Source organism: Eptesicus fuscus, chromosome 12 (genome assembly GCF_027574615.1).
Source record: "Eptesicus fuscus isolate TK198812 chromosome 12, DD_ASM_mEF_20220401, whole genome shotgun sequence".
Classification (NCBI taxonomy): Eukaryota; Metazoa; Chordata; class Mammalia; order Chiroptera; family Vespertilionidae; genus Eptesicus; species Eptesicus fuscus.
The window spans coordinates 88902349-88926874 of NC_072484.1; the positions used below are offsets into that span (position 1 = coordinate 88902349).

The window sequence follows — 24526 nt, forward strand, 5'->3', positions numbered from 1 at the left end:
GGCATATTATTGAAAGTCAGAAATAATTTAAAAAGGCTTATCTAAAGTTCTCAGCCATATCTATCCCCCAAAAAGAGGTGATCAAAGAATGCCATTACATTGTAAAAATTTGAATATTTGTTGACTATTAAAATGTTAAATTAGTACATTATCCATCTTTGGTGGATATGTTGTTGATTCCAAGGGTCAAGGAATACTGACTACAAAGCGCTTACTGTTGGGAGTAATGTATGTTACTGTACCGTGTTACTCTGTGTCGAGATGTCATTGGGGATGTGGAACCAATGGTTCGGCTTATGTGAATATCCGGGGGACTCACCATTTGTGTCACTTGAATTTCTGGCCCTACTAAAATGCTGCCACTCATCACAGGCCCCATGCAACCATCAGCCATGCTACCACTCCTCCTGTCCGGCCCGCCAGGACTAGACACTACTCTCTCTGTGTAGATGACGTTTTGCGCGTTGGCTAACTCAGCTGGGACGCAAAGATTCCCTTGAACATCGTAGACAGGTGTCATTACCGTTTCCGTTACTACCACATTGGGGGCAAGCTGAGGGTCAAACACGATCGTGGTGGGCTGCATACACTGATCGGTGGTCGTGTAAGTCTCAGTCACCACAATGTCCCCGTGCATCACGGGTTCAGCCATTGCCATTTCTGCTTGGAATTCAGCCTCTGAGAGAGTCATTCCTGAAGATTCATTCACAAAGTAATTAGGCCCGAGCAAAGGGAGATCCGTACTGATCGGTATACAGGCTTGGTGGGAGGGAAATGGTTCAATTTCTGTGTCTAAGCAGATTTCAGCGAGAGTTCTAAACTTGGGATCTAAAGTTTCCAGGTAGTCTTCATCTAGATCGTCCACAATCCAACTGCAGCAGCCGATGGAGCCCACAGGCGACCCCACTCCCTCGTGGTCATAAATGAGCAAGCAGTCGTTGGCTGGTCGACCTTCATCTTCATCTGCGTAGACGTACGCTTTCTAAAATTAGAAGAAAAATGGAGAGTTAGAAGTTTCTCTTCCCTTTAAATGATCAGCGCCTTGGAGGCATCTGATTTAAGATTTTATGGAATGAACCTAGGAAAACCTTCATTCTTTGCTGTCTTGCTAAATAATTGGCATTGTTGAAGGAGCTCACTGTGCATTAATGGTGCATGGAAGTAGAATAAATGTGTATTTCTCTTATTGGAATGCTGGCAAGTGATCATTTCTATATTTTATTCAGAGTATGAATCAAAGACAATGTGTTAACCATTTGGATTTGTAGTCTTTGTTTCTGAGATGGTCAAGAAATAATAAAACACATCAAGTTACATTCAAAATATTATTTAAGGAGATACATTTGATCAACTTAGAATAAAAGCAAGTATAAAGATGTAAATATCTCTGAGCTTCAGAGACTTGTACCAGAATGTCAGTGGAGTTTTATGTGGTCTGAGTGAAAAGAACTGGGGTCTCTCTGGAGTAAGGCTAACAGGCAGAAGGCACTAGGAGGTAACCTACTGTGATTGTCAAATTATTTTTAATGACAGGCCCTTTAAGTGAAATCCTAGGTAGGAGCCATGAAAGTGGAAGGGGGTGGGGTGGGAGCAGAGACCGGCCATTCCCTTCCCCTTCCTCTCATCTGCCATGGCCTTGGGTGGGTCCCGTGGAATGCTATAGGGCCTGCCTAGTACCATCTGAATCACCTGATATAATCTGACCCCTTCTTTATTTTATTTACTAAAATGTTTTTGTTGATTTTTAGATAGAGAGGAAGGGAGAGGGAAAGAGAGAAGAAACATCAATGATGAGAGAGAATAATTGATTGGGTGCCTCCTGCACACCTCTCACAGGGGATGGAGCCTGCAACCCAGGCGTGTGCCCTCCAACCCAGACATGTGCGCTGACCTGGAATTGAATCAGTGACCTCTTGGTTCATGCTCAACCACTGAGCCACACTGGCCAGGCCCCCCTCTTTATTTTATGAATAAGGATGCTGAAGACCCAGAGAGGGGCAATGGCTTGCCCCAAACCCAAGTAACTACAACTTTACATCCAGCTGTCCTTTATATGTCCTTTAGATGCCCTCTGGTCCGCACCAGCATCTAAACGCACCACGAGGAATGGATGATTTTAGGTCTTGAAGTCCATTATTCATGAGATCAGCATCACCTTAGAACTTGGCGGGTTAACATTCTAAAAGGCAGGTGGGTGAGAGGAGCATCCTCTGGCATGGGGCACGCGTCAGCTGCCAGGCGGGTGGTGCTGATGTTAAAGTGACAGCAAAGAGGTCTGGGCTTTGCTCCTCAGAGGCTGAGGGGGCGGAGGGGAGAGAGAGGGGCTGTGTCCCCCGGCCTCTGAAATCCAGGGCCCCTTGTGAGCGTAGAGCTGACATGTTTGGGGAAGGATGACCTCAGTGCTAAGAGAAAGGAGATGCATTTAGCTTTCGTTTGTCCTGCAGAGCACTGACTGTAGTGCAGCTGGACATTCGTGGTGAAGCTCCTTTAATGTTAGTGAGATTTGTTCAATAGCATTTCTGTGACACATGCAGTTTGTCCCCATTTGTGGCATGCACTCTGTAGTACCTATCACATGTTGAAATAATACCATTCCTGCACAGTCCGCAATCATATTTGTAACCAGCAATTTTAAGACACCACTCACAGTGACAACAGCACCCTTTCGGTGTTTTGTGAAGAGCAGTGGTGCAATTGGTGTGCTATCCTATGGGGCACGAAACAGGCGGGGTGAAATCTGAGATAATGGACGGCTCGGTCAGTGACACAAACATGCCAAGTAGCATTCACAGGAGGATGTGTTTACTCCGTGTGCTGCCCTGCTGGCCCACCCAGTGCACGAGGGGCTCTCCCTTCGGAAGCTCACAGCCCCAGCCCTCCTCTAAGTGCGGGCCCTGGTGGCGGGTCCTGGGCAGAGGTGAGGCTGGGCAGAGGTGAGGCTGGGCAGAGGTGAGGATGGGCAGAGGTGAGGATGGGCAGGGGTGAGGATGGGCAGAGGTGAGGATGGGCAGGGGTGAGGATGGGCAGGGGTGAGGATGGGCAGAGGTGAGGCTGGGCAGAGGTGAGGCTGGGCAGAGGTGAGGATGGGCAGGGTGAGGACGGGCAGGGGTGAGGACGGGCAGGGGTGAGGATGAGCAGAGGTGAGGATGAGCAGGGGTGAGGATGGGCAGGGGTGAGGATGGGCGGAGGTGAGGATGGGCGGAGGTGAGGATGGGCGGAGGTGAGGATGGGCAGAGATGAGGATGGACAGGGGTGAGGATGTGAAGAGGGTGAGGATGGACAGGGGTGAGGATGGGCATAGGGTGAGGATGGGCAGAGGTGAGGATGGGCAGGGGTGAGGATGGGCAGGGGTGAGGATGGGCAGGGGTGAGGATGTGAAGAAGGTGAGGATGGACAGGGGTGAGGATGGGCATAGGGTGAGGATGGGCAGAGGTGAGGATGGGCGGAGGTGAGGATGGGCGGAGGTGAGGATGGGCGGAGGTGAGGATGGGCGGAGCTGAGGATGGGCAGAGATGAGGATGGGCAGGGGTGAGGATGTGAAGAGGGTGAGGCTGGGCAGAGGTGAGGATGGGCAGGGTGAGGACGGGCAGGGGTGAGGACGGGCAGGGGTGAGGACGGGCAGGGGTGAGGATGGGCAGAGGGTGAGGATGGGCAGGGGTGAGGATGGGCAGGGGTGAGGATGGGCAGGGGTGAGGATGGGCAGGGGTGAGGATGTGAAGAAGGTGAGGATGGGCAGGGGTGAGGATGGGCAGGGGTGAGGATGGGCAGAGGGTGAGGATGGGCAGGGGTGAGGATGGGCAGGGGTGAGGATGGGCAGGGGTGAGGATGGACAGGGGTGAGGATGGGCAGAGGTGAGGATGGGCAGGGGTGAGGATGGACAGGGGTGAGCATGGGCAGTGGTGAGGATGGGCAGAGGTGAGGATGGGCAAGGTGAGGATGGGCAGGGGTGAGGATGGGCAGGGGTGAGGATGGACAGGGGTGAGGATGGGCAGAGGTGAGGATGGGCAGGGGTGAGGATCGACAGGGGTGAGGAGCCCTGGGTTCTAGGCCTGACCTAGCCAAGTCCTGGGCTGCTGTTCTTGAGTGCCCAGCCTTTCCTTCCCCAGGCCTGGCTTTTACTGTCTTTCTCTCCTTTCTGTGGAGGCACCTGCAGAGCAGGAAGGATGTCCTAAGGTGAGGACACAAATACATGTATTTTTTCTCAGTCAGGATCTTGCTGCTTGTGGTTGCTAGGGGCAACAACGTGGGAGCCTGTGAGGAACCAGCAGGCGGAGAGTGGGAAGAGGGAGGCAGTGAGGGAGGAGCGTGCAGGCCCTTCTCCCGCAGTGACGGTCATCCCCATGTGGCTTCCCCGCGGCCTCTGCGCTGTAAGGAGAGGGACCGCTTTCTGCTGCTGCTGGACGGGGGTGAGGAGGCGGCACCCACCGCCTGGCTGCTGTGTGCGGCCCCGCCTGCTTCCCGGATGCCGGGGGGAGGCGGGATGGGGTGAGGGTTAGGGGGTGGAGATGGGTGCGGTTACCTCGGAGAAGTAGCTGTCCAGGAACGCCAGGTTCAGGCCCGCGTCCGCCTGCTCCCTCGGGGGGCCCAGTGTGGAGCTTCTCCTCCGCAGGGTGCCCCCCACCCCGGCGGCCAGGCCGGTGCCCAGCCCGGTGCCCAGCTCCACGCCCGACACGCCCCCCTCCACCGTGCCGCCGGCCGCGTACGTGTTCGTGTAGATCTCTGTGGGGAGAAGGGGTTCAGTGCTGCAGTTGGCATTTTGTGTGTCCAAGGAAACCACTGCCGGGCTGTCTGCGGGCCCCCCCTGGCCCCCCCAACCAGGCGAGGCGCCCTGGCATCGCAGCCACCCTCCAGGCTGGTGACCACTGCGGGGAGCAGCTGCCGGAGGGCCTGGCACTGTGCGTGCACCTGGCCCCTGGACGGGAAGTGTGACCAGCCTGGGGGAGGCCCCGTGCCGCACCAGTCATGCCCGCACCAGCCATGCCTGCAGTGCCGCCTCTGGCGAGCTCCCGGCCTCCACGGTTTGCACCCTCCCCAGGACCTTCCAAAGCAAGGCAGACATGTGTTTGCCTAAGGAGCTCACAGCCCTGGTTCACCCTGGTGCTGGGGACAGCTGGCTCCCAGGGGCGTTCATTCTCCCTAGCCTCTGACTTGGGACACTGAGGAGCCATCTCTGAGAGACCTGGGGGCTGGGGGACATCTGGGGGCTGGGTGAGATCTGGGGCTGGGTGAGATCTGGGGCTGGGGGAGATCTGGGGCTGGGGGACATCTGGGGCTGGGGGAGATCTGGGGGCTGGGAGACATCTGGGGGCTGGGTGAGATCTGGGGCTGGGGGACATCTGGGGCTGGGGGAGATCTGGGGGCTGGGTGAGATCTGGGGCTGGGTGAGATCTGGGGCTGGGGGAGATCTGGGGCTGGGATAGAGCTGGGACTGGGAGAGAAGGGGGGGCTGGGGGAGATCTGGGGGCTGGGGGAGAAGGGGGCGCTGGGAGAGATCTGGGGGCTGGGGGAGATCTGGGGGCTGGGGGAGAAGGGGGCGCTGGGAGAGATCTGGGGCCTGGCAGAGATCTGGGGGCTGGGGGAGAAGGGGGGGCTCTGAGAGAAGCGGGGGCTGGGAGACATCTGGGGGCATGAGGTCTATCTGGCTGGATAATTTTTCAAATTTTAAAATTTTGGTGTCCACTCACCGGAGGAATCCATACGATCCTGCGTATTGGAAGCTGTTATTGGTACACATATATTTGACACATCCTGAAAAGAAAAATAAAAAAAAAAGAATGTTTTTTGTTAAATATTTAAAATGGACATCTTTCTATTTTCGTGGGCTGTGTGACTGCCAAGACGGGCTCGGTTTCCATGGAAACGCCCTGTCCGTGTACTCACCCTGTCCTCGGGATGGGCCCCTTCTATCCTCCAGGACTGGATCACGCCTTCTCCGCCCTCGGGCACCGGGGCAAACCGGGTGCCCAGGCCCTCGGGCTGCCTGCGCTTGCAGCAGCACATGAGCAGCAGGAGCGGCGACACTGCGAGGGGCGGGGAAGGGAGAGTTAGAGGCGGCTCCGCGTAGGAAGTCACGAGTGTCGCGTTTTGCGGGAAATGTGGCGTTACGTTTAGAACCAGAGGGTGAATACAGATGTCAGAGCATCATTCCCCGCTAAGAGGTCGAGTATGCGCATCCACGTTTATAAATACAAACCCACCAAATCACAGAGACCAGCGGTCGGCAAACCCATTAGTCAACAGAGCCAAATACCAACAGCACAACGATTGAAATTTCTTTTGAGAGCCAAATTTTTTAAACTTAAACTGCTTCTAACACCACTTCTTCAAAATAGACCCGCCCAGGCCGAAAACCGACTTCTGCGCATGGGCCACGAAGTTTCCATCGCACTGTATGTGTGCACCCGCACGTGGTATTTTGTGGAAGAGCCACACTCAAGGGGCCAAAGAGCCACATGTGGCTCGCGAGCCGCGGTTTGCCGACCACTGACATGGACTGTGGAGCTGGAACGGAGGGGATTTAGACCGTGGGATCTGGGCCCTTTGCTGGCCGGTTAGAAAGCACGTCTTTCCTCTCCTCCGAGATTCCTGAACTGGGTGGGAGCAGGTTTAGGATTCAACTCAGATGTTAGGATTCCTCGTTCCCCATAAATGCATGCACATTTACATACATGTATTTATTCACAAGTAATCACCTGTGCCTGTGTATGTATTCATAAGCCTATCTTTCTGTAACTATGTATTAACATTTGAGTAAATATGTATTAACCTCCAAGGCCATGTGTGTATGTGCAGGTCCCTGGACATGTATGTGTATGTGTGCACACACCATCCTCTGTCTAAGAAATTCCTCGGCGTTTTAGGCAGTGGTTCACCGTCACTTCCACCAGGAAGCCTTGGCCAGCCTTCCCACTTGGGCTTACCTGCCTGTGCCTCTCACTCCTGAAGCGCTCTGCTGCAGTGTCGCCGGAAGGCTGACGTTATGCTCTGCTATAGGATACGCAGGAGTTGCATGTGTCCCCATCTTCACGGCCCTCACTAATTAATTCTAGACCTCTTTAGTTACCGTTATTGAACACGTACTTGCCCTCACCAGTTCCTTTGTTTAGTCCCAGGTTTTCACCAAAATTGCCATAGATACTAAAAAGAAATGGCCAGATGAATGCAAGCCTGGTTCCCTTCTTATTTGGAGGAACTATTGCGAAGAGGGATTTGACCCAGGACTTACAGAGCAGCAGTAGGAGGCCCAGAGCCATCATGCCAATCCCTGCTGGTCCCAGGCCAACGTTTGAACCCTCAATGCGGTCGCCAGGGACAGGCCCGTGTATGTCGCCGGTAACTGAGCTGCCATCCCCGGTGGAGATGCCCGGAGTGCTCGCGTGCAAGCACGTTTGGCTGATGTCACAGTCGCAGGCCTCGATCTTAACCGTCTGTGGCAGTTCACACGCCCGGTTGAAGCTGTCCTTCACCAGGACTGGGATTTGGTAAGCCCCCGCTGACAGCGGCTGCTCGGCCGTCAGGAGGGCCGAGGTAGCTGAACGGGAGGAGAGGAAAGAGAAAAGAATTAAATCACTTGCTGGTGACCGTTTCTAATACTCAAGCCTGACTTAGGGCTTGATCCCATAGTCACAGAGCTCCCTCTACTTACTAAGAAACAAAACAAAGGAACACTGATAATGAATTTTTCCTGCTGGATTGTTATTTCTACAAAGACGACCGGGCTGCTGCTGCTCACCCAGAGCAGCAATACTTGGCCCACAATATGAACGCAATTGCTATTTGTCCAATGAAGGAAGAGTATTGAGCTGAAAGGAAATATTGGAAGTCTTCTATTTAGGATTACAATTTACAAATATCCTCCCTAAGACTGTTGTTTATCTCTTATTCAGAATCGTTGCCCTTTCATTTAAAATTATTCCAATAACTATTATTTTTCTAATTCTTTGTGCTATTATTGCCTATTGGTTTTCTATAGAAACTATTGCTTAAATATTGATTGAGATTTACTTATCAACCCAAGCCAGTTTAAAGATGATTAAATTTACATGTAATTCATGAATAGTAATTGATTAATTCATGACACTTAATAATAATTATTATTGCTTACTACTTTCAGTTAGCTATATGATACACCACCTAGTTGTACCAAAATGTAGCCTGGGCACAAAGTAAGGCCTGAATAAAGCAGTGGCATAGTGGCATGTCAGGTGAAAGCTTATTCTGTTCTTCAACACCAACATTGAAACAGGGCTCTGGGAATATTATATCTAGTGTCATTATATATAAACTCGAGGCCCAGTGCATGGAATTCATGCACTTGCGGGGGAAGGGTTCCTCAGCCGGCCTCTGCCCTCTTGCAGTCCAGGGACCTCGGGGGACGTCTGACTGATGGCTTAGGCCTGCTCATCATGGGGAGCGGGCCTAAGCTGTCAGTCGGACATCCTTAGCGCTGCCGCCACCGCCGCCACTGCTGCTGCATTTGCCAGCCATGAGCCCGGCTTCTGGCTGAGCGGCACTCCCCCTGTGAGAGTGTACTGACCACCAGGTGGCAGCTCCTGTGTTGACCATATGCCCCCTGGTGGTCAGTGCATGTCATAGCGACCGATTGTCCTGTTGTTTGGTTGATTTGCATATTAGATTTTTATTATATAGGATAAATATATATATATTACTGGCAAATCTATAATATCATTGAATATCATTACCAATTTCCATGTTGAACATTCTTCTTGTATTTTTTACTCATAGTGTTTAGGATCTGAATGAGGAAAATGTGGCTAGAAATTATTGTTTAAGAATAGACTATTGGACTTTATAGGGAAATGTGAATTCAGAGTTGTCTTGATTTTAATAGAATTGCTTTAATACGCTTAGCTTTCTAAAAGATTACAGTGGTTTTGTGGAGACGAGTGAAAAGGTTTTGTGGGGAAACATTTCTTTCTTTGGCTAAGTCGCTAGTGGGGGCATTTTCCCCAGCATTAGTTTCTGGTTTCTCCTTCTTGTGGATGGAGAAGCTTGGTGGCCTCAGAAAGGGGGAGTGTTTCCTCTCACCGTGGGCTCTGCCATATGACCTCCTCCCATACCCTCCCGCCGCTGACCCCCACACCCCTGTCTCCAAAGACTTTCCTATTTTACCAGGTGAATGTGAGATTAGGGAGCCACCTTAGCCCAAATGAGGCTCTCTGAGCATTTCACTTTCTAATAGACATTTAACCTAAAGTATATTAAATATTATGTTGCCTGAAATTTACTCTTCATTTTAATCATAGTTTTCATTTTTATATAGCAACAATACAAACACACATACATTCTGGGATATTTATACTTTACATACTTCGGTTGATGCATTCCTTTGTATCTAAATGCTTCACATAATTCTAATTTTAATGCTGCATAGTACTACATCTTTATAATATGTACCACAGTTTGCCTAACAGTTCATTTAATATCGCACAATTGGATTTAAATTTTTATCCTTACAAATAAGTCTGAGCTCATAGCTCTTTATAGAAACAACTAGAGGTCCGGTGCATGAATTGGTGCACCAGTGGGGGTCCCTCGGCCAGGCCTGCGGGATCAGGCTGAAACCGGCTCTCTAACATCCCCTGAGGAGTCCCAGATTGCAAGAGGGCTCAGGCCAGGCCGGGGGACCCCACCGGTGCACAATCGGGGCCAGGGAGGGACACAGGAGGGCTCCAGGGCATGTCCAGCCCGTCTTACTCAGTCCTGATCGGCCGGACACCAGCAGCAAGCTAACCTACTGGTAGGAGCATCTGCCCCCTGGTGGTCAATGCACATCATAGTGACTGGTTGACCTGTCAACTATCTGCCCCCTTATGGTTAGTGCATGTCATAGCGAGCGGTTGAGCAGCCTTAGCATATCATTAGCATATTACACTTTGATTGGTTGAACGGCCAACCGGATGATCAGGCACTTAGCATATTAAGCTTTTATTATGTAGGATTTCTTTGACCTCATATGCTTCTAAGTGAGTAGAAAATGTGTAGATGTAAATCTATGGCATACCTGAGTTTCAGAGACATTTAAGTGACTTGCCTGAAATAGTTTAGGCTTGGGAATTCTGACATCTGGCGAGTTTGTCAAGGATTCGGTTTATTTTAAACTAATCAAATATTTGTGTAGCACCCCATCTACCTAAAATAATGGCTAAACTGATCTTTACATACTACTATTTGTTAATACAGTATTGATAAAATATTTTTACTTTTATTTCAGTTCAACATTTTTCCAGATAGCGTAAGTGTGCATATGATTTTTTTCATTTAATATGAATATGGTGAGAATTATGGAAACAGAGATAGAAAATATGACATGGCCCTCGCTGGTTTGGCTCAGTGGATAGAGTGTCGGCTGCGGACCAAAGGGTCCTGGGTTCGATTCCAGTCAAGGGCACATGCCTGGGGTTGCGAGCTCAATCCCCAGTAGGGGGCATGTAGGAGGCAGCCAATTGGTGATTCTCTCTCATCATTGATGTTTCTCTCTCTCTCCCTTCCTCTCTAAAATCAATAAAAATATATTAAAAAGAAAGATGTCATGGCTTGACAAATTACTGATAATTGTTTATGCTTTTGGTCTTTAAGTGAGCAAGTTTGCATTCCACTTACCATTTACTGGTTTGATATCCCATAAGTTAGCTGTCCCTGGTGGCTGGTCAACAACACAGAAGGAAAAGGGAGACCCGTAAGAATGATGGTTAACGTCTCTCGCGGATATAAGGATGGATGGAGCGGCAATGCAGATGGCGTTACTTTCCGCAACAATGACTGGACAGTAGTCATTGACATCAGGAACTTCAATGCAGATGGTTCCCGTAGCCGTTTTCCCAGAGCCATCTGGAAGGGCAAAGCATCGTGGGTGATGAGGTGAATGGTGTCAGGGAGAAATTCCTCCCTCATATCCCCTGGCGATGCCACAGCACCTAGGAGCAGTGCGAGGGACTCCTGAGATGGCGTGATGGGTTCCTGCCTACGTCACCGCCCCGAAGCCACCTGGCCTCTGCTCACAACCTTCCAGCCACGCTGCCTTCTTAGTTCTTTGGACAAGTTTCCTCCTAACTCAAGACTCCCTCTCATCCTAGTCCCTCTTCCTAAAATGCTTCCACCTCCATCTTACTCTGCCAACTCCTCAGCATCCTAAGATGCAAAAGGAAATGTCCTTCCTGGAGAAGGTTTGCTGCTGTCGATTCCCACCCTGTCCCCGTAACTGAGACCCCCAGACAGCTCCGCGCCTCCGTTTCAGGATGCTTACTGACTCCTGGGTTGTGGAAATAACCACAACTGAAATGAAATAACTATTTGTCTATATTTTTTTCTTTCCATTTTGACTGTTTAATTCCACCCATTAGATGCTATTTCTCTCCGAGAAGGTACTTCAGAAAACAACTATAAAAATACTTCATTTCCCCCCCCCCCCCCCAACATCTTTGGAATAAATTCTAGGTTATATAGTTTATCAGAAAGGGCAAGGTGCCAGGAAATAGTAGGCTGGATTTTAGTCTATTTTTCTACTTTATGTTCTGTTACGACAAATAAAGAATTATTTTGTTTTTAACTTGAGCAGGGTCTTAGTTTTATCATTTGTAAACTAGAACATTATCGTCTCTTGGGTATTTTACTAGATCATTTTTGGAGAAGTTAATAAACTTCTCTTAAAGATGGTTTTGTGTGCCTCCGTGGAGAGCCATCCAGGTAATCAGAGGGAAATGGACTGGAAGGCTGTCGGTACCCTAATGGTTTTGTGCAGTAGGTTCTTAATTCCCGATTCAGCGTGGACTTTCCGGCTTCGGCTCTCACTGAGAGCCATCACATCACCCCACAGAGGGCTGTCTGTCCTCCCTGGTCCTCCGGGCCTTTGTCAGGGCCGTCGGCTGTGGGCGCCCACAGCTCAGGGTCCTGCTGGCGGTGTGTGCCCGGCGTCGTTTGCTGTGTAAGGAGCTGTGGCCATCATCTTCGAACAGGCTTGTCTGACCCCTGGGAGGGCGCTGTGCCAGGGCACACACCCTGCTCATGAAGAGACGATGGCCTGTGTGTAGCCTTCCGTCGATACATTTTTGATAGTGTGTTTCTCTTTCTTTATTCACTTGAAATGACTGATTTTTATCCTAGTTGTTGAAGACTCTCACAGATGATCAATGGACGAACGTAGGCTCTGATCAGCATGCTGAGTCCACGCCAGAACGGGCCTTCCAGAATACTGACAATAAAGAAGGCGATGTTGCTTCTGTGACTGTCCCAGATGTGAAAAGCGACACTCACAGGTTGTATGGGTTGTAATTGCTTCGGTGTTACCATGGTTTCTTTTATAATCTTACACTGCCCATCTCTCTGTCGTTGGTTACGATTGTAAAGCTCAGGTATAAACTCGGTGCCAACCTGCAGTGTCTGTCTGTGTCCCGTTAGGAATGTACCTGGGACTCCGTTTTCCTCCCTCGCCGGTGGCTGACCTTTGGAGTTGTGTGTTATGCAGGAGCTGGTTTCCTAGGCGGTGCTCCGGAGAATCATTAACTATTGACAAACAAATGTCTGTTGCTACCCGCCAAGAGGAAGGCCCAATAGATTGTCCCACGTGCAAAGCGGCTCAGGGACAAGTGCATTCAGTGCACCTGTGCTGAGGACTCTATTCCAGTTCGGGTCTTCTATTTGCAGTAACCTGTGCTCCTTGGTTCTTAACGTCTTACTTTGGGCAACGTGTCTGACAAGCGGCACTCACAGGCCTCTCAGCGTCAGGGACTGCCCTGGCTCTGCCTGCGGGCCCTGCCTTCCCGGCAGCTCAACCCCGTGAACTTGGGCACATCTTGCTGCACTTTGAGTAAACATTCCTAACACACCCTGCAGATCCCGCGAACCGTCTCAGGCGATAAGGCCATAAACAGAAAAGGAATTTTCTTTATATGCTTTAACTTTTATGCTTTACACTAGGTCTGATACAACTCTTTTTTAGAAGTAGGTGAGATAAATTATGACAAATGTAAATTGTGGTTATAAGTGTGCTGAATTCAGTTCTTGGTCTAAGGCATTTAGAACTCTATAAGGCTGGCAGACACCCCTGAATGATATATTTTATTTGAGTCACTCTACTATCAACATTAGAATAATATTCAAACTTAATGCAAACTAATAATTTTATTAAAACATTGAATATAAATTTCTTACCATCGATAGCCAGGATCTCTGCTGTGTATATCCCATTGGTAATATATTTTGACTTCTTATCAAATTCCCTAGAAAATTGTATCTCGCCAGTCCTTGAGTCAACTTTTAACCAGCTGCCAGCATCGTGTCCTATGATATACCTGTTTTTAAGGAAATAAGTTCATCATTTGCTTATATGAAAGTTAATAAGTTTAGTCACATCCAATGCATTTAACTTATATATGGTGTTTGCTGCTTTATAGTAATAATTGACTTGGATTATAAAATGTATGTCAATAAAATTTCAATATTGAACATATTAATGCACAGAGTTTTAAAATTTCATTTTTACTCCTCTACTTCTTTATATAATTGTTCATAAAACGGATAAGTCTATTTCCGGTTTGATTATTAAATCGTAGCAATATCAAAGAAATACCCTTTACTCATTTCACACGGATGTATCGGTTGCTGCTCAGTTTTAAGCTATTGGTTTCAGAGCACTCTATTGTTGTCCTTCAGAGGTTGTGGTGTCGTTTATTCCATTTGTGTGTGTGCGTTTTGTGGCTCGTAATTGATGCCAAGTGCTTGGGCGAAGACCTTTTGTCTGTACCAGGCACACTTTTAAGTTCCCATGGCCCTTATCTGACATACCCTTTTCCTCTATCCCATACCGACAGACTTCATAATTGTTGTCTGTTAATTTGTTAGCTGATTAAATAATCAAAATTGTTCCAATCAAAGTAATTTATAAGTCAACAGACTGTGCACTCAAAAAATATTGGGTGTAAGAAGGGAGACAAGGAAAGGATATAAAGAATATTTGTATATTTCACTATAATTATTGTCCAGACTATCCTATATAGGTCTAATTCATGTATAATATATATACCTCGTGCCCCTAATTCCTACTTTTCAGTTTTCTAATTCTGACTCTCTACATTATTTTAGCTTCTTCTATATATACTATCCTTCTTTATAAGATTAAGTAGAAGGTTGAAATTAGCCCCAAAGTTATAGATAACACAGGTAAAAAACAAAACAAAACAAGCGGTGACTCATCTTTTATGATGTCTTATTGTTTACGATATGGCTAGTCAGCCCAGGCCCAGGGTGGTACCCCTGGCCATAAAAGATCAAAGAGACTCAGAGTAACTGAAGGTGATTCTTTGATCTTACAATTGCTCCCTGGACACAATTACTCCTACACCCAGTTGGCGCCCTTACAGCCTATAAAACAGTTAACATTCTAAGAACATGTCAGTGCCACATAGTGTTCTATAACAGGTGAACAGGCAAAGCAAGACTCCAAAAATGTTTAAAACCCCACACACTAGCACATGCTCCACGGATCAGCACTGGACAGAACCACGCGCTGCCACTCTAACCCAGCAAAGGGTCTGCGGTACCTGACGTTCGTCGCAGGATTCCCTGTGTCCAAATCTACAGCCGTGTATGTGCCAAGAACATAATTCATTAAGGAATCCCCTCTTACTCCTTCGTGCACACTGAAAGTCATGGAGTTTGGATCAAATGTGGGTCCTTCTCTCACGTTAATGACCTGAATTCTCACAGGGGTTGAATGCATTCGGAATCGAGAGGCAACTGAGTGGTGAAATTCAGCTTGGTTTTTGACTCCAATGCTAAGATGAATATTAGGCATTTGTTCATAATCCAGCATCTGAAATGATAGAAATTAAAAACTCTGAAACAGCAAAAGAATTATTTTGACAGAATAAGAAACCATGGTAAGGACACAACACACCAACATAAAGTCCAGGAGTTATGCAATTCTGATTGTGAATTGATAACATTTTATTTATTATGGCATGAGGTGTATTTCAGACATGTTATTCGCTTTATCTTTTAGATAATGCGGTGTATAGGTCACTTAGGCCTGTGAATTTAAATTGGACTCAAATCTGGAGTTTTAAACTTCTTATATAAAAACCCTGGAATGAAAAATGACCTTTCTTTCCAAATGAGGTATTTATGACAAATAAAAAAATAAAATTAGAGTGAAAGAAAGTATGTCCATAACTGTTAACTGAATACATAGGCCCCAGTTTCTTATGTAGAATTCACATCTGAGCATTTCTGAAAGTATAATTAACAGACTAAAGGAGCAATATTAATATTTTTTTTGGTTAAAATTCTAATTGAGTAGCAATTCCTCTCAAAGTCGAAGTGAATGTATATATACACATACGTATATTTGTATTGTGTGTTAGTATTTCAATACACATTTATCAATAAATAGCAAAAGGAAAGTTGTTATTGACAGAGAAATTTTTAATTTTCTTTTTGTCTTTTAGAACTACAAGTTCCTTGAGAATGGAGATCGTCTCATTCACTTTCATATCCGTAGCACATAGTAATTCTCAATAAATTGGAGTTGAACTAAAGCATTTATAATGCCCTCACACTGAGGAAAAGGTCATAGAAAGCTTAGTCAAAAGCCTGTGACTGAGGGTGGCTTGAGTAAAGGTCATTAGTAACACCATTCCAAATGCCAAGTCCTAGGGGAATTGTACACATATTATCTAAACACACAGTTCTTCTGGCTATTCTAACACACATGTTAAGGGGTTCCACTCCATCTTAACTAGCCTTGTTATATTATTTTGATGTTTTCAAGCATATTTTCTGCTCTCTTTAAGAGACTTGGGAAGTTATGCAGGGAAAAAAATAGATATTTTGTCTATACAGCGTCTAACACTACCTTAATCAATTTTCATGAAATTGAATTGAATAGTTTTCTTTTGCAATAAACTAAGTATATCTTTAAAACAATTTGGCTCTCACAGAAAACAGTTATATAAGTCATAGATGGTCATTGCATGAATTATTTTTTTGTGTGTTCATTAGAATGACAAGCATAAAATGTAAAGATTTTTTCCATAATTTTGATGACCACCTTATAAATTTGTGCACCACATGATTTCCATGCTAATGGTTGTGTTTCATGGTAAAGTAGTAATGTTTTAATTGCTCCAGATAATTTCAAAAAGAACAGAGAGAGACTCAATATGTAAATGATATGTCTGCATTTCAAGGAGTCTAAATGGCTTTTGAATAGACTGATAAAAGTTTCACAGGAATAGAGAAAAGAGGTGACAACATTGAATGATCACCAGGGGCCATACTAAGTGTGTGTGTGCGTCTGTCTGTATGTATGCTCATAGCTGCAAGTTCTGTCCATGTTGTTAGTAGAAATTGTGTTTGAGAAATTAATCTCCTTTATTACATAGATGTTAATTTGAATCTTATTAGTTTGTAGTTTTGTTTCTAATTTGTACCGTTAGATTATATTGCAGCCCATTAAGTAAAAATGGAAAGTAGTTTGAGAAACGCTAATTTATAAGAAAAAGCCAAACCCTGTAGGTTGGTATTCAAGTTTCTCAGCAGACCGGCTCCCACTCAGCATCTCCATTCCTGAATCTCATTGCTTCTCTAGGCGGATGCTCTGCACACTCCACCGAGGTGCTCACAGCCCTGCACGTGCATTACGTGTTCTCACCTGTATGCGTGCTCACTTCATTTCCCACCTGAGCAGTCTGTTAGTAGGTCCTGTTTAACTTACTCCCTGTATGAAATACTTTAAGACAGATCTAGCTCAAAAGCATCCTACCTCTGATCTCAATCATTCTCTCATATTTCACCCATTTAGCAATTGATTATGTTTAATATGGCATCTGTACTACTATTTATTATGTTTTTTTTTATAATGTACTAGAGGCCCAGTGCACGAAATTTGTGCATGGGTAGCGTCCCTAGTGGCTGCTGGCTGCCAGCCAGGGCCTCCGCGGGGCTGGCTGGGGAGAGGGACCACGGGCAGTTGGCCGGCTGGCCCCGCCCCCTGGTTGAACTCCTGGTCGAGGGGACAATTTGCAAATTAGGCTTTTATTATACAGGATTTTTATTGATTTCAGAGAGAAGTGAGAGTGAGAGAGAGATAGAAACATCAATGATAAGAGAGAATCACTGATGGGCTGCCTCCTACACCCCCCCTATTAGGGATTGAACCCACAACCTGGGCATGTGCCCTGATTGGGAATTGAACCATGACCTCCTAGTTCAGTGGTCGGCAAACTCATTAGTCAACAGAGCCAAATATCAGCAGTACAATGATTGAAATTTCTTTTGAGAGCCAAATTTTTTTTAACTTAAACTATATAGGTGGGTACATTGTTATTAACTTAATTAGGGTACTCCTCAGCTGGCCTTTGCTAAAAACTCAAGGGGCCAAAGAGCCGCATGTGGCTCTCGAGCCACAGTTTGCCGACCACTGTCCTAGTTCATAGGTTGACACTCAACCACTGAGCCATGCTGGCTAGGCTATTTATTATGTTTTTAACTCCCATATTATTTTCTAATGTGGGGTCCTTGTCTAGACTTCTCCACTAGACATTGGACACTGTGAGAACAAAATAGCCTTCTTATTTTTCTTGGTAATAAATAATGTGCGGCTTGGCTGGCGGTCTCAGCCTGACACAGGAAGCTCACTTAGGGCGCTTGTTCACAGAAACAGTATTCAAGGCTGTAGGTTGCTTTTTGTAGACAGATCCTGTCTCTGAAAGTATTTTAAAACATCTTTAAAAGAAAAAGTTGCAGCTCTCATACTGTACCTTGACAACTCTCAAAATGCCTTCATTGGTTCGTGGGTCTGTTTGAATCTCAAACCAATTCCCATCATTCCCGGAGAGAATTACATATTTCGCCAGCCAATTATCCGTGCCTTCCTCATCCAGATCAATTGCTTTTAACCGCATCAGTTCCGAATTCAAACAATTCTCCTCAATGCTTGCTGAGTACTGAGTGACACAGACCAATTTTGTAATCAGTGAATTTTCAAAAGAGGAAAGTTAGTTTCAAATCCTGAATTATCATTTAAGATACTAACAACAAACTGTGTCAGAGATTTTTACGTCATTATTAAATGACATATAGTCCATAAGAAATCTAAGAATAAAATGATTATAAGATAATAGAAGTGATTTTCCTGTGCTACATGTAAAATCAGGGCCAGACTGCATTGTTTCACTTTTCTTGCTTATTTTTAATTTTCCATCCCTTCCTCCTTTCCTATAAAAGGCCAGGTAATAAATACGTTAGGCTTTGTAGGCCTGCGATTAGTGCTGTCACTACTCATTTTTGCTGCTGTAGCATCAGAGCAGCCGCAGACAACATGCGAAGGAATAAGCACCCCTGTGGTCCAACAGAAAACCTAGTTTTTACCAAAACAAGTGGCAAGCCACGTCTGGCTCCGCCGATTTTGGTTTTATGCTTCTTTGTGCCCCAGGATGAAGTGGAAGCTGAGAATCTTTGGGACTCTGTTAGAATGGCTTCAGTAAATCACTGGGCATATAAAATCCATCACCATTGTTATAATACTCCCAGAATGATGTTAATAAATTTCTACACTTCTTTGAATGGAATATATGGAGGAGATTGATCTACTGCTTTCACAGGGGAGATCATTATGGAATAGTGACTCAAAGGCAAATACCCCAAATTAAGATTCATTATTATACATAAAGATGCTGAGGTTTATATAGCAAAGCTGAGTACATCCATACCTGTAAAAGAACCACAACTAGTGGGAACGTAAATTGGTGATTGGCATTTACGTAAAAGGATGATAAGAGAAACAGCTTACGGAGGTTTTCTCCAAGGTGGGGAAATTATCGTTGACATCTAAGACCTGGATCCTACACGCACACTCCGAGGACAGTCCATCTGCAGCTCCGTCTCGGTCCGAGCCCCGCACGAGGAGGTTGTACATACTGTGCTCCTTGATTAAGATGAAAAAGAATTATAAGACTTAGGTCTTGATTTGAATAAAACCCAACACATTCTGATGTCATTATTCCCCTGTTCTTTTTTAATTTTATATAATAGTTTAATATAATTTTTCTTCTGTATAATTTTCATTTAAAATAATGGTTGGATTCTTTTTCCTTCCCTCCTTTACACTGGACGAAGGGCATACATGCGTTATTTCATCTCCGTATTCTCAAAACTGTGTATCCTTTATTTCTTCGCGTTCATCCACGGAAGGCTTTACCTCTCTGTCGAGGAAGCTGGACATGGTGCGGACCTCGCCGGTGTACCTGTTCAGGATGAACATTGGCGCACCTGCTGGCTCCTGAGAGATGATCTTGTAGGCGATTTTAGAGTTCAGGTGATTGTCTTCATCCGCATCGGTGGCACTTAACTTCACCACCAGTGTGTCTAGGAATGAAGATGGAGATGGAGAGTGTTGGGGACTCTGTTAAATCAGTTTGGTGAATCAGCAGGCAAAGGAAGAAAGCATGGTTGGCCTTCCCCTTCAGGCTCTCTCTCGTAGTTACCCATGAGCATGGACAGGGTGGGGCAAAGTGGGTTTACGTTGTTTGTATGGACAATAATACAATCTCTATATATAAAAGCCTAAGAGGCCGGTCAGCCGCCTGACACATCTACCGCTTGACTGGTTGACCGGTGGCTATGACTCTCACTGACCACCAGGGGGCAGACACTCAATGCAGGAGCTTTCCGCTGGTGGTCAGTGCACTCCCACAGCGGGAGTGCCGCTCAGCTGACTGGGATGAGTGGGTCCGGGATGGGCGGGAGTGGCTCCTCCACAGATCCCCGCAGGTTACGCCAAGGGACCCCACTGGTGCACGAATCCGTGCACCGGGCCTCTAGTAACTAATAACTAATAGTATAAGAAGAAACTGTGTTTCACGTACTCACACCTATGAACCTACTTTTGCCCTACCCTGTCTTACTATAACTTTAGCTACACCATTGGTGACAAAAATCACAGTGGTTTGCTTCTATAAAACCCTTTACAGTTTATAAAGTACTTGCACTCCTTAAATGCTTTAAGTTACTTGTATTTCAATCTCCTAAAGCTTTTGTCCAAGAGGAACAGAAGTGGCACAGTGCAGAGAGGAGACTGGCCTACTCACTCGCATCGCTGTTCTCTTCGATGCTGCCTGTGTACACGTTTTGTGTAAACACCGGAGGGTTGTCGTTTATGTCCATCACTTTGACTCTAAGCTCAAGGGGCCTTTCTAAGTCTTCACCCCGTGAATTCAGAGCCCGGCAATAGATCTGTGGAAAGTTGGAAAAAGACTGTCTTTCTCCACCAAAGGAAATTAAGTCACATGCTTGAAAATATCCAAGGAAACATGCAGAGAAACAATTTTCCCAGTCAACTGAGACTGTTTTTACAGTCTAGTAATTTCAGTATTGTCAAGACATCTGATCACGTGCTTATGCAGTGCACGAGAGAATTCTGAACCATAATCTATTTTCATACTCTTCCTACCTCCTCAAGCCCTTTATTCAGTTTCATTCCACTGTGTTTTATCAGAGGTAGGCGTTAGTCCTGGGGTGAAATAGTTTTTAAAGGCAAGAAAAATAATGTCTAAATCAAAGCACACTGCTGTACTTACCAGGAAAAGGGGAGTTATCTCTCTGTCCACCACGGAGGTGATGTTAATCTCCCCCGTCTGAGGGTTGATGGTGAACACCCCGTACGGCGGCCGGTCAATGCCTACCCCAGAGATGCGGTACGTGATCTTCTGGCTCACTTCGCAGTCTGATCGGATCTATGAGAGAGCGGCGAGGCTTTAGGGCGGACTGTGAAGTTCGTGTGGTGGAATGAGCAGGGAAAGGCTCTGTAGCCGGGTAGGTCTCATATTGGAACCCGGCACCGTGGCATAGGCCCGTGTGACCTTGGGAAATGCACTAATTTTGTCACGTGCTGGTTTCTAATGGGCTAATACAACGTGCAGCCTGGGCTTGTTGTGGGGATTGTATGAGGCAACATGTATATACCCCCCCCAATGACTGACATAACACCCACACCTGACGCTAGATTTGTCATTATTAACGTTACGTTGTTCACGTCGCTGATTTGTTTTGCACATAGAGAAAGAGTTTAACAGAAGAACTCAGAAGCTTTACTTTTTTGTAAGAAGATTGTGTTGTATTAATACGTACCCTGCTTAACCTTGGATTTGAGATTCAATGAAAATGGTAGATCACTTGAATTAAGAAAATCAGAAGAAATACAATATTTAGAGATATTGGCAATAATTTTATAAATCAAACCTACCATATCACTCACCTGCCAAACAGAGTTTATGGCACATATTCCGCTCTCTAGATTATGTTTTCATAGGTTTACATCTATGGCTCATAAATTTAAACAAAGGTAGTTTAAAGTTTGAAATCTAACTATATACTAAAGATGAGAACACTCAGTAAAATACTAATCTTGTTACCCAAATATCCACAATTAAATAAAGACAGCTAGAAATGCAACTTGGATGAGCTCCACTCTAGTCCAAAGATCTTATTTATATAAACGAAAATCCAGGAAATCCCTCAAATGCAAATATAAAGGAAAGAATATACAATAGCAGTGGGGTAATATAAAGCTGTAAATGTAAGTTGAATGGGAACAATATCAATTTAAAAGCTTTCCAAAACTTTGAAAACATCTGCGAGAGAATACATCTCTTTTCTTGAGCTGAGATTATATCTGTAATATCACTGTTGACGCTTCCTGGATTTGATGGAAAGCTTTAAGGACGGAGTTCTGATAAACCACTGCCCTTGACTGCAATAGTGGCCCGAGGCCAAGAGGCCTAGGAAGAGCTAGGGGAGCTGTTAATGTGGATCCTGCCCTTCACGGATCAACTCTGACACATTCTTCCTCAGCGCTCCTTCCTTATTGAGAGCCACTGTTTGAAATACCGCTGAGGCTCTCCTAACTTCTGGATCTAGTGAGACTGCCGGGCTGGTCAGGAGAATATCGGTGTTTGCAGACATGTGTATGCAGACATGTCCTAGAACAGGCAGGCGAGGAGCAGCAGACATGTGTATGCAGACATGTCCTAGAACGGGCAGGAGAGGAGCAGCAGACATGTGTATGCAGACATGTCCTAGAACAGGCAGGCGAGGAGCAGCAGACATGTGTATGCAGACATGTCCTAGAACAGGCAGGCGAGGAGCAGCAGACATGTGTATGCAGACATGTCCTAGAACGGGAGGTGAGGAGCAGCAGACATGTGTATGCAGACATGTCCTAGAACGGGCAGGCGAGGAGCAGCAGACATGTGTATGCAGACATGTCCTAGAACGGGCAGGTGAGGAGCAGCAGACATGTGTATGCAGACATGTCCTAGAACGGGCAGGTGAGGAGCAGCAGACATGTGTATGCAGACATGTCCTAGAACGGGCAGGCGAGGAGCAGCAGCAGGTGGACGCAGACATGTCCTAGAACGGACAGGTGAGGAGCAGCAGACATGTGTACGCAGACATGTCCTAGAACGGACAGGCGAGGAGCAGCAGACATGTGTATGCAGACATGTCCTAGAACGGACAGGCGAGGAGCAGCAGACATGTGTATGCAGACATGTCCTAGAATGGGCAGGCGAGGAGCAGCAGACATGTGTATGCAGACATGTCCTAGAACGGGCAGGTGAGGAGCAGCAGACATGTGTATGCAGACATGTCCTAGAACGGGAGGTGAGGAGCAGCAGACATGTGTATGCAGACATGTCCTAGAACGGGCAGGTGAGGAGCAGCAGACATGTGTATGCAGACATGTCCTAGAACGGGAGGTGAGGAGCAGCAGACATGTGTATGCAGACATGTCCTAGAACGGGCAGGTGAGGAGCAGCAGACATGTGTATGCAGACATGTCCTAGAACGGGAGGTGAGGAGCAGCAGACATGTGTATGCAGACATGTCCTAGAACGGGAGGTGAGGAGCAGCAGACATGTGTATGCAGACATGTCCTAGAACGGACAGGCGAGGAGCAGCAGCAGGTGGACGCACGGAGCCCAGTCGTGCTGGAGGCCCGGGTCTCCCAGGATCACTCAGGAGCCTCTGCTCTGTAGCCGCTCCCAGAACGTGATAGCAAAGGGGGGCCTCCGCAGCCCAGGCAGGCGACCCCCCTCCCCCCAGCACCAGCTCCCTCGGTGCCGGTGGAGCGGTGAAGCCTGCAAGCCCTGGGCACGCTGAGGGCCGCCTGCCCTCCAAAGGCCTCTGGCGTCGGCGTCACTTACTCTGGCGATGGGGTTCCGCTTGGAGTTGTCCTCTCCTTCGCGACACGCCGCCGCGAACTTGATCCACTCGCGCTTCTGTCTCCTGACAGTTTGCCACTTGGTCGTGCCCTTTTCCACGTCCAGCTCTTTGACCTTGAGCGGAAGAGTGCACAGTGCAGCGTCAGGGCGGCTTTACTGAGGAGGGACATCTGTTCACGGCGAGGCTCGCCCAGAAGCGGCCCCGGCATGGAGTTTGAGGAACAAAAAGTGTTTTTACCACCTCCCCACTCCAGGTAGAGAGCTTGGGCATCCTCAGCAGCCACTTCTTTTTGGAATCGTCTCACTGCTAACTATCTGAGGCTAGTGAACACACTTTGTTAGCTGAGTGGAGCTCGTAATGTTATACTGGATAATATGGTGTGTGTATGTAGTCTTTCTTCTTTCAATCTGTCCGCTGATTAGCAGACATTGGTCCAAAGCATCCACGGAAACATCTGGCTTATGCCAAAAGGTCCTTGGTATTTGGCCCGGTCCAAAAGCATTCATGGGGGTGTCCAAGCGGACCCATCTACCTCCCCCCACATGTCAATGCCAGCTAGGCTACCAAGGCAAGAGGGTTATTATTGGCAGTGCAGCCACAACATAGTGATTGGACTAATAATACATGATAATATTTTATGTCTTACTCCTGTAAACCAACGGCATACATAAGAGTTAGGGGCTGTTTGAACCCGGGATGTTTCCTGAGCGTGGACAGGGCCATATCAAGGTCCAGTTGGCATGGACCACACATGCTCAGTGATGTTTAGGGTAGGGCCACATTGTAAGGAGCACTAGGTGTGGACAGATGCGTCTGTGGCTGTGGTGGGCAGGACCCAATGTGGCAGTAGGTAGGGACCTTGCCCACCTCAGCCTGCACGGAGCTCTGACCAGGCTTTCTGGTCTCCGGAGGTTAACAGCTTGCGGCTGTGCCAGGTGAGCGCATTCCTGGGAGGTTGTGCTGGTGAGTGTACTTGACTCAAAGAGAGGAAGGATGCTTCTTTCTGTTGGTGAGGACACCACTCTGGCTGTGTATCCAAATAGATTATTGCAGGTCAGAAGAATGTTTTAACTGAAATGATGGTAACCACCCTAATCCCATGGGCACCTATATGGGTTCTCAATACTGGCTATGTGTTTTCATCGTCTCTGCTTGCTGTGTGTTTTTATAGTCTTAATTGCTGTTGTTGGAGGGTGTTTAAGAGTTTTACTAGTATACTATTAAAGACTTTAGAAATGTTACTACACGCATGAACATTTTTGTGTACATGTACACACATGCACACACA

General features: G+C 46.7%; 1 protein-coding gene across 1 annotated transcript in view; it reads right to left on the reverse strand.

Annotated features, from left to right (window-relative positions):
- Positions 1 to 211: 211 nt before the first annotated feature.
- Positions 212 to 24526, reverse strand: part of DSG4 (desmoglein 4) — a 34974-nt gene continuing 10659 nt past the window's right edge. Inside the window, exons 3-16 of the mRNA XM_054723608.1 lie at positions 23220 to 23351; positions 20595 to 20750; positions 20106 to 20250; positions 19217 to 19383; positions 18809 to 18943; positions 17778 to 17963; positions 14559 to 14830; positions 13171 to 13310; positions 10624 to 10851; positions 7226 to 7531; positions 5881 to 6020; positions 5685 to 5748; positions 4520 to 4719; positions 212 to 982 (exon numbers count right to left, since the gene is read on the reverse strand). Of these exons, the coding sequence (XP_054579583.1) occupies positions 212 to 982; positions 4520 to 4719; positions 5685 to 5748; positions 5881 to 6020; positions 7226 to 7531; positions 10624 to 10851; positions 13171 to 13310; positions 14559 to 14830; positions 17778 to 17963; positions 18809 to 18943; positions 19217 to 19383; positions 20106 to 20250; positions 20595 to 20750; positions 23220 to 23351 (3042 nt within the window). The remainder of the gene's footprint in view (positions 983 to 4519; positions 4720 to 5684; positions 5749 to 5880; positions 6021 to 7225; positions 7532 to 10623; positions 10852 to 13170; positions 13311 to 14558; positions 14831 to 17777; positions 17964 to 18808; positions 18944 to 19216; positions 19384 to 20105; positions 20251 to 20594; positions 20751 to 23219; positions 23352 to 24526) is intronic.